Source organism: Rhagoletis zephyria, unplaced genomic scaffold (assembly GCF_001687245.7).
Source record: "Rhagoletis zephyria isolate East Lansing unplaced genomic scaffold, Rhagoletis_zephyria_1.1 Rzeph_scaffold_05061, whole genome shotgun sequence".
NCBI classification, from domain to species: domain Eukaryota; kingdom Metazoa; phylum Arthropoda; class Insecta; order Diptera; family Tephritidae; genus Rhagoletis; species Rhagoletis zephyria.
In genome coordinates, this window is record NW_016162144.1 from 30,290 (window position 1) to 45,388 (window position 15,099).

Here is a 15,099-nt window from a genome sequence, read left to right on the forward strand (position 1 = left end):
TGTGATAAGAAGCGCTTTTGTCTGTTTTGAGAGTGACTCACACACTCGAAGATGTGATCTGGTCAGTTAGGGCTGTCAGACGTATGATATATATTTGTTTTTCAGGGCTACCAGAAGTGTGGTGGGGTTTGTACATCCCCAAAGAATTGTCTGTAAATAATCTTCTACACACATTTGACCACTGCAATGCAGCCGTTTTAGGAATGCGATTTTACAAGTCAAGCTACACTGCATTTGTTTCTTGGAAGCAGTGTTGCCAGAACTTTTTGGACGAACCGGCTAAATTGTCAAATAAAGCCGTCTAAAAACGGCTAAAATGTTTCAACTAAATTTCACATGTTTTATTTAAACAAATCACGAGTAAAAAGACTATTTCTTGGAGAGAAGTTACAAATTCGAGCCGGAAAAAATTTTGCCAGCAAGAATTTGCAATTAGGAAAAACATATGATTGTGGCACATGGTTGGATTTTTTGTCGACAATAATTTGAATAAACAAGTTCGTGAAATTTAAAAATTTACAAACTGGAGCGATTTTAAAATGAAAAATGTAAGTTAATACTTGTTTACTTAATTAATTTAGTTAATTCCAATGATTTGAAAGGTACTTGGCAAAAAAAAACTGTATTATTAATCGGAATGCAATCTCAACCAGAGTCGATATAGTAAACCCGACAAAGAAATTGAATCGTATGTTGAAGAAAGTCGGACTGACAAGATATATACACGTAGATCCTGTTTTTTGCCCCTCTGAAAGAATTTTAAAAATTCTATACAAATTTCTTTTGTTTGAAATGCAACCGTGGACACTAGCTGGCAGAAAAACTTGCAAATTTGCGTTCGTACAGAAAATTGCAAGTTTCTCTACATGAGAGAGAATTTGGGAGCATTTTTTCTTACTATCTGATATTTTGAGTGATAATTCCCGCTGGATTTTCGACGAACAAACCTATTGTCTTCCCTACAAGGCCTTTTCAGACTGACCGATTCTCAATACACTCAAATAGCAACCAATACACATAAAAAACGCTGCAAAAATTTCCCTTCAATTTTAAGACTGTAAAACAACGACCTTAAGTTAACATCAACCGAGGCCATATGTTGACAAGGGATGCAAAATCACAGTTACACAAAAGAACTGGTCAGATTTTTCAGAAATCCCTTCAATACTGATGTAAAATATGATGCCAAAAGACTGCAGATCTCCCATTTGGATGACCGGTCATATGACCGGCAGATGTCTCGTAGGATTCCCAGAGAGTTTTGCTTTACATAAAAATTTGTGCTCTTTTATTTTCATTTTGACTCACTTCAGTGTTGGTTCCTTTAATTCAAGTTGGCATTCGGTTTTTGGATTTTAAATATTCTCTCAGCAAAAAAGTTTGTTTAAAAAAATACATATGTGTACATAGTGCTTGAAAATATCAATTTTCCCCTTACCTTAAACCTTTGGGAGTGGGCAAAAATGATGGTTTGCAATTTAGGCAGAATTGAATATGCGCTATCTAGGAAGACAATATCTACATGTAATATTTATTCTGTTTGTTGGTATTATATCCAAACACAAACGCATCTTAAGTGTCTTAACAGTGAAACAATTTCTTATTTTCTAAGTTTGCGAATAAAACTTCACACTGAAAATTAAGACATTTATGACAAACATTTTATGAAGAAAATCCCTTCTACGTTTAAAATAAAAATAAGCGAAATCGGCCCAATATCATACAACCCTGCCTGACATGAAAATTTTCTGCACGGCTACTAGCCATTTCTAACAGATTTTGGGTCGCTTAGTCAAAAATGGAAACATATATATGTATGTACATATTTAAAATTCAAGAAAACAAGGCAAATAGAAAAATCGGCTAAAAACGGCTAATTTTTTTCTGCAAAACGGCTAACAAATCGGCTGCCGGCTAAATCGAAATTTCTCCGGCTGTTTGCTATCGCAACCGGCTAAATCTAGCCGGAAAACGGCTAAAATGGAAACACTGCTTGGAAGCGACAAGTCAAAAGGTTCTTGCACAAATTATAGTAGAGCTAAGGCTTGTATATGTTACCAAATTCCAGAACTGCAATACCTGCTCTTACTTCACCCAGGAAATTTCTATGTACGTTTACATACATATGTTTGTACTAATTTAGAAAGAAGCAAAAGCAAATCGAAAGCGTGTATCAAACTTCACTGCCGATGAAAAGGCTATATTAGGGCAACTAATAAAGAAGCCGCCTATTATAGAATCGAAGCATACGATTGGAAAATCAATTTTGAGAAAGAAAGAAGCTTGGGATTTGCTTCAAATTCTAATGGTTACAAGGTAAAATTATATGCGTTTTCGGCGGGTTAATTTGTACGGAACGAACTTTTCTAACAGACTCGGATTCTAGATTAAATTCAATTAAAGAAGTCAATTAGAGCATAGCCCTAAATTTCGAGTCCGCTACACTCTAAAAAAAAGCTATCTTCAATTAATGCTAAGTTAACACATAAGTAAGTAGTTCGTATTAAAAAAAATAACCTTCATAGCACTTCAGTAAATATAAAATGTAGATATTAGCTTAGTATTAATTAAAGATAGCTTATTTTAAAATTATGGGGGCTAGAAATTTGGAGCTATAATGGACTTTTTTCCTTGGAATTTAATGTAGAATACGAATGTGCTAGGAACGTTGTCGAAAAAATTTAGCCGACCTAATGCATATATTCAATTTATGAGACGCCTTAAGGTGGCCTCAAACAGATCCAATCAAAAATTTTACGATATGCCATCAAAACAAACCACTGCGGTGCTATACCGTATCGTATCTCACCTGTTTCAGAGCCTTTGCTTTTTATCGTTATCGCAAAAAATACGATATCGTATCGCACCGGTATTATCGCTGTTTACGCGGGGGTTTGGTAGATAACTGACGCTCTGGTGTCCCAGAGCCTTTATTTATAACAAAAACTCTTAACCTACACATACACAATTCTTACCCTAACCATAGTATATCTAAAACATGTGTGTTGCACTACACATGTAGTAGGTATGTATAACTTATCTAGAAAAACACTTAAACCGACAGTGCCAGGAAGTAATAAAAATAGTATACGGTTTCACTTGCATTTTAAGCCAATCGCATTTCATAACATTTAAGAAATGCATACGTGACTATTCCCATACACCCTGGCACTGAATTGTAATGTCTATAATTGCCAACTAAACAACCCTTAGGTCATGTTGTGCGCATGTGCACTATGTATGTATGTGTACAATGCCGTTGCACGTGCGCACAATTGCTACTTTCTATTGTTCTACTTATCGGCCTTACAATCGTTACCACATGCTGAGGACATGCGCATCCTAAATGTGTGCCCTATGAGTGTGCGTAACTAATCTTAAGACTTGTGCAACAAGACTTAACATATTGCCCACGTTGAAAGTATTTACTTTCAAAAAAGGTGAACTATTTCTTATTCAAATAGGAGTTGTGAGGAATCCACTCAATATTCAACCTACTGTACTTATATTTATGTACTTATTTATTCTTATCGACTATTCTATTATCTAAGGGCCAGAGCAGCGGGAAGATATCGTGTTGAGAGACCACATAGCTTCCGAAAGATGACGATCATTCCCATGATGACTCCTGCGATAATGATCCAAGTTGATATATTCGAGCTGTAGTGCATCAGGTGGTGGAAATCGATGTCTTCTGAGAAATCAACAATGGCTGGTGGCCGCGGAATGTCCGGAATCGAGTATGTCAACATAGTCCCTTTTATAGTAATGTGCTTCATGAGCGGTAAACTCCTGCTCATATTAATTGGGGGCATATTGTACTGAATAACAGTGGTTGGTGCCTTGTGTGCCCAAACGCTTACTATCGCGGTTGTTAAGTGGCAGCCAGGTTGCAGTTTTACAATGCCTTGCTCAACTAAAATATGTGCCGTATAAGAGCTGCCGCAACTGACTTCTGCCTTTGTGTCTTCAGGGACGGAGTACAGCCAGCTATTTGAGGATTTAAGCTGCAACCAAACTTCTTGCAGAGGCATTATATTCACCACACATGATAATGGTAATTGCTTCGAATTAAAGAATAGCTCTAGTTCGCACGACTGGTCCTTTCTTACATTGTAGAGTGGTCCAATTTGGGGACACAGCGTGATTCTTCTCATTTTCTGGCAATACGAATATTTAGTTTCTGTCAGGCTACTATACATTGATTTCTCCTTATTTACTACCAGATATTCATATGCGAGTTTAAAGCTCACGAAGTAGCCGTCGTGCAGAATCGGATAACTGGTCAATGCAAATAACTGTAGCTGTTGGCTTTGTATAAGTGGTATTTGAATTCGCACTAAACAGAAGCCTTGGTTTATAGTGGCTGTGACCCGTGATATTTTTGATAGCTCAAACGGGTCGGTATCTGGCAATTGTAAGTCATCATTTAAATTTGCCGTAATTGTTGCTATTTGGGTTTGGAATCTGTCGATAGGTAAAATCCTTTTCATGAAATTTCCCTTTGAGTTCCAAATCAAATCCGTAATATCTCCTTGCAGTTGCTCTATTGACTCTATTGCAATGTTAATGCTTGCTATATAGTTTTGAAAGCCTTCCATTGCTAATTCATTTTCAGCCGCTTTCTTTATTATTTGTATGGAGTCCGATATTTGGTTAAAATTATTTCGAACAACTTCATTTTGTTTCTTCAAAACCTCTTGCGTTATGTCTTCAATGGAGGATTGATTCTGGTATAGCTTAAGCAAGTATTCTTCATTTTTATGGGTCCTTTTTATTGTCGCCACCAATTCATCTGCGTGTTCTTCATCCATTAGACCAAACACTGAATGATACACGCTTCCAACGAATGGCAGTATAGACCTAGATGCTCTATTTCTTCCATTAAATCTCATCAGTGCATCCTTTTGGTTGACTTCTTTAATGCGATGAATGACCTGATTAACTAAGGTCTCAACTACCTTTTGAGATTCTGAGTCTCCCTTGTCCAGTAGCTTGGCGAGTTTTTGTAGAGCCGAGGGTGTTCCCATTAGAAGCTGTATTTGGTGCTGATAATCCGTCATGTTCACGTGGATGATTATTTCCCATGATGTCTTCGTCAAACCCAAACTGTCTTGCCTCTCTATTAATATCCCTGACTTGTCCCTAAATTTTTCTATAATTACTTGACAATTGTAGAGTGGTAGTACTAATAAAAAGGTTAACATCGTCATTAGAACATTTTTATTTTTATGCCTTACATTCCTATTCTTATGGGATTCCTCATTTTTACTTATATTTCTTTCCGTTTCCGTAGGAAAAGGACAAACATTGGTTATTGATCTTTTTGTCATTCCAGTGCTGGTCCTTACGTCTACCATCCTGCATTTTCCATCTTTTCCGATGATGAGGTTCTCAACCCTGCCCCTTCTCCAAGTCATTGTTGGAAGATTTTCTTCCTTAAGGAGAACTAAACTCCCTTGGGGTAAGTTATCTTGTGGCCTTTGCCACTTGACTCTTTTCTGAAGTTCGCTTAGGTACTCCAGTGACCAGCGCTTCCAAAATTCCTTTGAATTTCTTTCCACTGCTTTCCAGTGGTCCCGCACCCCGTGATAACAATGGTTTTCACTACTGTCTGCAAGTGTGGTTAAAGTCTCCCCTATAAGAAAATGACTTGGAGTTAAAACCTGGAAGTCATTCGGATCCTCCGATAATGGTGTTAGAGGTCGTGAATTCAATACTGCTTCTATCTGGGTCATGAGTGTGCACATCTCTTCAAAGGTCAATGTGCCTTCAACTACTCTGTGAAAATGCTTCTTAACCGATTTAACAGCAGCTTCCCATAACCCTCCTACGTGTGGAGATCGAGCTGGTATATTCACCCAATTAATGCTGTGTACAGCACAGAACGAGGAGACTTCTTTTCCGAGTTGCTCCTTTTGAAATAATATATAAATTTCATGTAAACTATTTGCTGCCCCAATGAAATTTGTTCCGTTGTCGGAGTATATTTTTGCAGGACAACCACGTCTTCCCACAAATCTTTTTAAGGCTCCTATAAAAGCTGCTGAGCTTAGACCTGATACCACTTCTAGGTGAACTGCCTTTGTGCTGAAACACACAAATACACACACATAGGCTTTATCTACTCGTTTGCCTCTTATTTTGTGGTGAATTTGTATAGGACCCAAGAAATCAACCCCAGTATTCAAGAAGGGCCTGGTGCATCTTACTCTATCTGCTGGTAAATTACCCATGATTTGAAAAAGGGGACGAGGATTTGCCCTGAAGCATCTATAGCAATTGTTAACAATTCTTTTTGTGAGTTGCCTGCCCCTTAAAGGCCAAAAGTTCTGCCTAACTATTGCGAGAAGGCCTTGCGGTCCTATATGTAAATGTTTTTGATGGATTCCCTCCACCAAAATTTTAACTAAAGTGTCTTCATATGGAAGTACTGCAGGATGTTTTGCTTCTTCTGGAATATTGCCTTCTTGTAGACGTCCTCCAACTCTAATGATGCCATTTTTGTCCAAAAATGGTGATAGAGTTATCAGCTTCGAGCTCTTTTCTAAATTTTTGTTACCTGAAAGGAGACTTAGTTCTTTGTTAAAATATTTAGTTTGTATATATTTCAAAATAAAATTCAAAGCTTCTTTTCGATAATATAAGTGATTCTGAATTTCGAGTTCTTTCTTAGGACGCTTTAATGTAATATCTTTAAATTTGATAAGCAAAGCAACCACATTTAATAAGAATTCAAAATTATTTTTGTGGTCAATTGAATCAATTAAAGAGCAATTCCTTACCAAAACACCTGCTGTTATAGCAGTTTTCTTTATATCTGGAAGCGATGTTAAAGGCTTTGTGACAATTTTTTTTCTGTATGACTCCATGTTAGCTAAGTGCATTGGTCCATTAAACCACAGACTATTATTAATTATTTCTTCTGGATATAACCCTCTTGTTATTAAATCAGCTGGGTTTGATTTTGTGTCAATATGTCTCCATTGCCGCCCTTTGGTTTGCACCTGAATAAAGTTTACCCTATTCGACACAAATATTTGCAATTTTGCAGGATCTAATTGTAGCCAACTAAGGACGATTGTTGAATCCGTATAATAAATATGCTTGTCTTTTAGATTAAGTGCTTTTGATACTTTTTCCATTAATTTTACTAACAGTACCGCAGCACATAGTTCTAATCGAGGTAACGTCTGAATTTTTAATGAGGCGACTTTCGATTTGGAAGCTAATAGATTTATTTTAATATTTCCCGATTTGTCTACTGATTTTACATATACCACAGCGCCATAGGCTCTCATGGATGCATCTGAGTATCCGTGTAATTCTATTTCTTTTGCATCAGGTAATAATGCGTATCTGGGAAGATTTATTTCATTCAATAATTTCATTTGATTTCTTAAATGTACCCAGGATCGCATGGTTTCTCCTGTAACGGCTTGATCCCAGTCGATTTTTTCTTTCCATATTTGTTGTAGTATCAATTTTGCCACCACTACAACTGGACTCAAAAGACCTAAAGGATCAAATAGTTTCGCAATATCAGAAAGTATTTGGCGCTTTGTAATTTTGTAGTCAGTTTCTAAATAAGATTTTATTGAGATGTCATCTTTAGCTGGATTCCAAGCGATTCCTAGGGCTTTTATATTCTCAGCTTTATTAGATGTTATATCTAATTTAATTTCTCGATCTTCGCTAGGAATTTCGTTCAACAAACTAGGATGATTAGCACACCATTTTCTCAATTTGAATCCATATGAATTTAATATATGAATTATTTGTTGCTGCATATTTTTTAGCTCAGTTAGATTATCACAACCTGTCATCAAATCGTCCATATAAAAGTCTGACTGAATGCATTGTGAAGCTGTTGGAAATTTATCTTTATTATCTTCTGCTGCTGTTTGTAGACATTTTACTGCTAAGTAAGGTGCACTCGCAGTGCCATAAGTAACAGTTTTTAATCTGTATGTCTTTAGGGCCTCCGATGGCTTCCACCTCCAGTAAATTAGTTGGAAATTTTGATGTTCTTCGTTTACCCAAATTTGTCTGAACATTTTCTCAATGTCTGCTGATATTACAAATTTGTGTTTTCTGAAACGCATCAGAATATCAAATAAATCATCTTGTAGCCTTGGCCCCGTATGTAATAAATTATTTAATGATATATTTGTAGTAGTTTTTGCAGATGCATCAAAAACTACTCTCAATTTTGTAGAAGTGCTATCTGGCTTCAGTACATAATGATGAGGTAAATAACATTTGAACTGAAGTTGGTTTGGAGTGGCTAGAGCCTCCATTTGATTTAATTTTATATACTCCTTCATAAATTCATGATACTGTGACTTTACTTCATAGTTTTTCTCCAATTTCTTTTCCATAGCTAAGAACCTTCTTTTAGCAGTAATCTCTGAATTTCCTAATTGTTCAATGTCTCCTTTAAAGGGGAGGTTTACTCCGAACTTCCCATCCACTTTTCTGGTTGTGGTTTTTGTAAAAATAGTTTGACAGTCTTCCTCCTCCTTTGAAAATTTTTTGTCTTTTTCCATATCTTCCTCAATTTCCCAAAACTGTTTTATTTGGTTTTCTATTGTGGGCTCGGAAAAAGAGGCCAAACTGCAAATGTATGGGGCTCTATTAATCATTGCAGCTCCTGTAATAACCCAACCCAATTTGGTTTTGTGGGCTATTAAATTATTTTCATTCAATGAAATTTTTTCTCCTTCAAAGAGATCCCCATAGGTTAATTCGTAACCTATTAATATGTCCACTTCCTTAGGAACATTAAAATTTGGATCAGCTAATTCAATGTTATTTGGAATCTTTTTAATAATGGCTTCTTCTGCCGGCAATTTGGACATTAATTCCTGCGCTATTAGTACGTCTAGATTTGTTTCGAAATTGCTCATATGCATTCTGGACTTAATTTTTATATTTACCCGTTCTTCAATTTTTGAACGTGTTTTGCCAACACCTTCTATCGCTGCCGATTTAATTGCTTCGCCCTTAAGTCTTAATTTCTTTAGGAACGATTTTGACATCAAATTTACTTGAGAGCCGCTATCAAGAAGCGCTCTGCCTTTGATCCATTTGCCTTTGGCATCTTGGATATAAACAACCGCTGTAGCTAACAAAATGCATTTTTCTGAATTTTCGCATCCTTGCTTAATGGTACTTTTTGTCACTGCACCTTTTTCATTACTAACTTTGTGTAAGAATGTGCTATGACCTTCATTACATATACGACAATTATACCCATTGCAATTTTTACTCGAATGTCCATTTTTTAAACATTTCGAGCATAAGTTATTTTTTCTAACCTTTTCCCATTTTTCTTTAATGGTAAGGTCTTTAAATTTTGTGCATTGAAAAAGGAAATGTCGATTATTACATCCCATGATGCATTCGATTTCCTTTTTGTTTGCCAATTCTTTAATATGGTCATCCCATTTGGATGACCCATCCTTTTTTGATGATTTTTGTACTGCTTGCAGTGCATAAAACTCATGATTTAAAAATTTCACCAATGAGTCAACAATGGGTATTTCTCGTGAGTTCTGAAGTGAAGTTTCATACTTCAATCTTAAATCATTACTCATTTTTCGTACTAAAATGAAACTTAAAAGGCCTTGCAGTATACTTTCAGAACTCAATTTTGTTGCTTTTAGAGCTTGCAAATTTTCCTCAATCACTTCTTTCAATCGTTTTACACTTTCTAGATTTTCAGTCGTATAGGGTGCCCCCATTATGTTCGAAAAATGAATGGCAGTTTGCGCTCTCAAGTTGGTATATTTATTATCCAAGAGGTTCCAAGCAATTGGATAGTTTTCTGCATTTGCTGGTAGGTTCGCGATCGTCATTGCCGCTTCCCCTCTTAGCTTTGATTTCAAGCAAATCATTTTCTGTGTATCCGAGATACTGGCTGAACCTATTAATTGGGAAAACAATTCTCTAAACGTGTTCCACTGAATATAGTCTCCAGAGAATACCGGAATATCTATTTTTGGCAGTGTGTAGGGCAGATTTTCATTCTGCGTTTTTTTATCTTCAGGAGCGAAGTCCAAAGCCTCATCGAGTTTAAAACTTACGTTGAGAAATAAATCTTCTAAACAATTCTCGTCACATTCTCCTAAATAATTGCGATACATCATTTTAGCTTCTTTGGCACTTTCCAGAAGGAAGACTTTTGGAATCTTATTTCCCAAAAATTTGTCAATAGTCTTGCTAAGATCTTCTAAAACGAACTTTAATTGCCGTTCTGATTTTGAAATCATGGGAGCTGTAGCGATTGAACCTAAGGTGTGACTAGATGTAGGTGGCTGAGGTGCTGGTCGTGAGGCTATCACTCCCGCTGCTTGCAAACTATCTTTTAGTGCTTTAGCTTCCATTTCCATGGTCAAAATTAGAGTTGAGGTATTATTGAAAAATCCCCTAATTTGCTCTGCATGGTTATCTTTAAAATAAGGGTTTCTCTTTAGGGTTGAAGAGGCCTCTTTGAGGATACACTCGTTCTCCTCAAATTGCCTAGACAGATCGGTTACTACACCCCTCCAACGTTGGATCTGTCCCTCTTCAATATTTTGCCCCCTAAAATTTTTTATTTCCTCATACAGAGCAGAGATTCTGCTTGCAATGGTTTGATTTTCGTTAAGCGCAGAATCCATTGCTTTTAAATTTTTTTTATTAAGGATTTAATACACACAAAAAACTATGTAGATAAAAGACTAAGAGTATATATGTATGAATATATTAATACTTACCACTACTCTTATACTGCCAATTTTAATTTGAAACAAAAAAAATTTCACTTTTCAAAAAAACTCACTTAGGGTCACCAACTGTTTACGCGGGGGTTTGGTAGATAACTGACGCTCTGGTGTCCCAGAGCCTTTATTTATAACAAAAACTCTTAACCTACACATACACAATTCTTACCCTAACCATAGTATATCTAAAACATGTGTGTTGCACTACACATGTAGTAGGTATGTATAACTTATCTAGAAAAACACTTAAACCGACAGTGCCAGGAAGTAATAAAAATAGTATACGGTTTCACTTGCATTTTAAGCCAATCGCATCTCATAACATTTAAGAAATGCATACGTGACTATTCCCATACACCCTGGCACTGAATTGTAATGTCTATAATTGCCAACTAAACAACCCTTAGGTCATGTTGTGCGCATGTGCACTATGTATGTATGTGTACAATGCCGTTGCACGTGCGCACAATTGCTACTTTCTATTGTTCTACTTATCGGCCTTACAATCGTTACCACATGCTGAGGACATGCGCATCCTAAATGTGTGCCCTATGAGTGTGCGTAACTAATCTTAAGACTTGTGCAACAAGACTTAACAATCGCATTTGCTTGAGGCCACCTTTATTATTTCGTGTTTCCTTAGGTTGCAAACAGAGTGGAAGCGAAGCCGAAGATGAAGACGAAGCCGAAGACGAAACACAGTGCAGTAGTAAACATATGAAAGTGATCACAGTGCAAGCAAAGACGGAGACGAAGATGAAGATGTTGCGCAAGCGGTCAGCTTGAAACAGTCCGGTACTGTTTTCAAAGACGAATCGCTTGCTGTGATGAGTTGTTTACAATTTATTTAACTGTTTGCAATTGTGAAAAAACGCGTTTTTTAAGAAATTGGTTAAATTTTTGGCAAAATGTAATCAAACGTATTAATTGGCATTCTTGTATATTCGAAAACAAGTGGCGAAATTCTCCAAAAGTTGTCCGCAACGCAAGCAATTCGTCTTCGGCTTCGTCTTCATCTTCGTCTTCGGCTTCGCTTCCACTCTGTTTGCAACCTTACTGTTTATTTCAGCGTGACAGAGTTACATTAAGGAGGGCGTGGGAAAATATGAAGGCAGTCGCACGAGAGGCTCGGCAGTAGAAAGAGGTAATTTATTTCGAACAGGGAGTTGGCCATCGGTGCCATCAACATCACGGCAAGTACAAGCAATAGTGGACATGGTGGAAGAGGTCTGTATCCTTACAGCGCTCCTACACGATATTTATTTGCTTATCGTTACCTTAACTCGAATAACTTTTCCCTCCATTTCGCGGTATTTATGGTATATTTTTTTTCGAATTTTTATTGGTAATCAAACAACCGTCAAATTTTACTCCAAATGTTCAATGTGGACGATTGTGTTTTCCAAAAAGCTCTTTTTCATTTAACAAGTTAAATGGGTCCAATTTGAACGTAATCTAATATTATCTAATATTAGTAATCTAATATTACGTTCAAATTGGCCCCATTTAACTTGCTAAATGAAAAAGAGCTTTTTGTAAAACACAATCGTCCATATTGAACATTTGGAGTTAACTTTGACAGTTGTTTGATTTCAAATAATAATTAAAAAAAATATTCAAAATACATTTTTTGTGTTTCTATTTGTTTTGCGTGAATGTCTGCTCCATGATATTAACGCACACGTATTACTTAGACACTTCAAAATGTTAAGTGTGTATGCACTATTTATCTCTGCGTACGATGAGACCTGATGGGAAATAATTGATTACCGCCTTGGCCTCTTTTTTGGCGGGCAGACATGCATACAATTTTGAAATTTTTTGATAGTTTTTATTTTTTATTTTTTTTGAGAATATTAATTTTTTGAACGTTGGCGTGTCAAATGAAGGCTTTTGGCTCTTTCAGATTGGTTGAAGCAGAAAGCTTTCTGATACAACTCTGCGCTGAACTGGTTTTCAAACGAGTTAAATGATTTAACTGTTTAAATTTTCCAACAACAATTGCATGCGATTTAACCTGTTTATAAACACGTTTTGTTCATTTAACTGGTACAAGCCCATTTAACATGTTTAACTCATCAATTTGAACGTAGTATAACGCTAGCATCGGACCTACACATAATCATCCCAATTAATACAAAAAATTAAGGAACAACACGTTTTGTTCATTTAACTGGACCAAGCCCATTTAACATGTTTAACTCATCAATTTGAACGTAGTATAACGCTAGCATCGGACCTACACATAATCATCCCAATTAATACAAAAAATTAAGGAAACATTAATTTTGCATCAATTTTTTTGCAATAGCCTTTCAAATCTTTTTTTCTGGTAAAAAAAAACGATTAATTTTCAATATATTTAATCCTGAAAAACCTGTACCCTATTAGCCCTGGCGTTGCCATATGGCAACAGGACATATCCCACGATCCAGGATACCTACCGATGTCCTTTTTTCGTTTATTTCTTATGTATGGTCCCAATAACCGATCCTGAAAAAATCAGCGAAATATATTCACAAACAAACTTCAGGGTTATTCGGGTTAATATAGAACAGTGATTCTCAAAGTGGTCCAGGTGGACCCCCAGGTGTCCACGGAAGACTCGACGGGGGTCCACGGTGACTTGAAAAAAATATGGGGGTCCATGAGTTGTAAATGGAGGTCCACGAAAATTTATCTGGTTTCGATGTAAAGAACCAAAATGGTTGCTTGATAGCCTCTTTATTTAACTTTAATAATTTAATCTTGACGCACTGCTGCACTTACCGTCACTTTGTGTTTTCATACTTGGGGAAGCCTTAAAGGCCACCTGCAGACTAAAAAGAACCGGATTCTGGTATGACAATGAGTGGGGCGCGGCGAAAATTGCCGCCGGCAGAGATTTAAGAACTTATATATTTTCAATGCTACAGGANTGTAAAGAACCAAAATGGTTGCTTGATAGCCTCTTTATTTAACTTTAATAATTTAATCTTGACGCACTGCTGCACTTACCGTCACTTTGTGTTTTCATACTTGGGGAAGCCTTAAAGGCCACCTGCAGACTAAAAAGAACCGGATTCTGGTATGACAATGAGTGGGGCGCGGCGAAAATTGCCGCCGGCAGAGATTTAAGAACTTATATATTTTCAATGCTACAGGATAGTACACCACCATTACCTTTGTTGAAGAGATTCTATAATGTTGAGTTCCCTGAGACTGAATGCTGGTTTGATTCCATCGCTGAGACTGGACTCACCCATTGTCTAATCTTCACTTATGGCTTCAAAATTGACTCTGGGTCATGATCCGGGGTCTTTTTCGAGGTTAATGGAGATAAGCTTCACTTTTCTGTAAGGGAATATGCTTCGGTCTTCTTGGCTGAGTTAATTGCAGTACTCAAAGCCATGGACTACGTGGTGGAACATAGGTTGACCAGCCCTCTATTTAAGTACTTCCAAACTAGTTCGGCAATGCAAATCTCGACTAAAATATGATGGTGAACATAACGAGGTTGTATTACTCCGGGTGCCAGCTCACTCTGGAGTACCTGGTTATGAGACACCTGATAATTTGGCCAGAGTTGGCTCAGACCAGGCATTCCTCGGTCCGCAACCAGTTTTGCACTCCCACCTTTGGCAATCGAAGCCACCATCAGAAACTGGGTGAATACTTCGCTCAGCAATGACTGAGAGGCATCGAGGGGATGCATGTTGCCTTAAATCACACAAGGTCTATCTAATATTTTGCTCTCACTGAGCAGACGACACTGCAGACAACTTGCTGGACTGCTGACTGGTCACTTCACGTGGCACAAACACCAGACTGTGATAGGCGTAAATGACAAGTACATTTGCCCATCTTGCCTTGAAGAAGATGAGCCGGTGGAACACTTTTTGTGCTTCTTGCTTGCTTGGTTATTTGCCATCGATTTTTTTGAACTCGTTCTTTTCTCTATTGTGAGTTTTTGATTTAAAAGTTTCGCGTAAAAAGCTTAGCCGTTTTGTTGTTTTAAGGTTTGTGTTTTAAAAATGTGATATATATTTTTCGCCTCACTTTAAAACTCGGAGCGATAAAAATAAAAATAATGCTATTAACACAAATAAACTATTTTACATATCGTCAGCTGAAATGCAAAAAGACGTAACAACATCGTAGATGAAATGGAAAAAGTCGCGACTAATATTTTAATTTTTTTCATAAAATGATGTGGGGAGTTGTAATTCGATGAAGTCCATCATATAAATCAAAAAGTGAATTTTGAATTTTTTATCAGTTATGACTTTTTGCCTTTCAACGATAATGTTTGTTACGTCTTTTTGCATTTCAGGTGACGATATACTCCACGTGC

The 15,099-nt window shown here is 36.8% G+C and overlaps 1 protein-coding gene across 3 annotated transcripts; it reads right to left on the reverse strand.

Moving 5' to 3' along the window:
- Positions 1-2,893: 2,893 nt before the first annotated feature.
- LOC108371551 (uncharacterized) lies at positions 2,894-11,096 on the reverse strand. Of its 3 annotated transcripts, none has more exons than XM_017627136.1 (2): positions 6,390-11,096; positions 2,894-6,300 (listed from the first exon to the last, which is right to left on the reverse strand). In XM_017627136.1, the coding sequence occupies exons 1-2, from the start codon at positions 10,662-10,664 to the stop codon at positions 6,286-6,288; spliced, it is 4,290 nt and encodes a 1,429-aa protein (XP_017482625.1). In that variant the 5' UTR covers positions 10,665-11,096; the 3' UTR covers positions 2,894-6,285. The 3 variants fall into 3 exon arrangements, with proteins under 3 accessions (XP_017482625.1, XP_017482624.1, XP_017482626.1); XM_017627135.1 differs by having other exon boundaries at positions 2,894-4,952; positions 5,106-11,096; XM_017627137.1 differs by lacking the exon at positions 2,894-6,300 and having other exon boundaries at positions 8,363-8,489; positions 8,533-11,096.
- Positions 11,097-15,099: the final 4,003 nt, after the last annotated feature.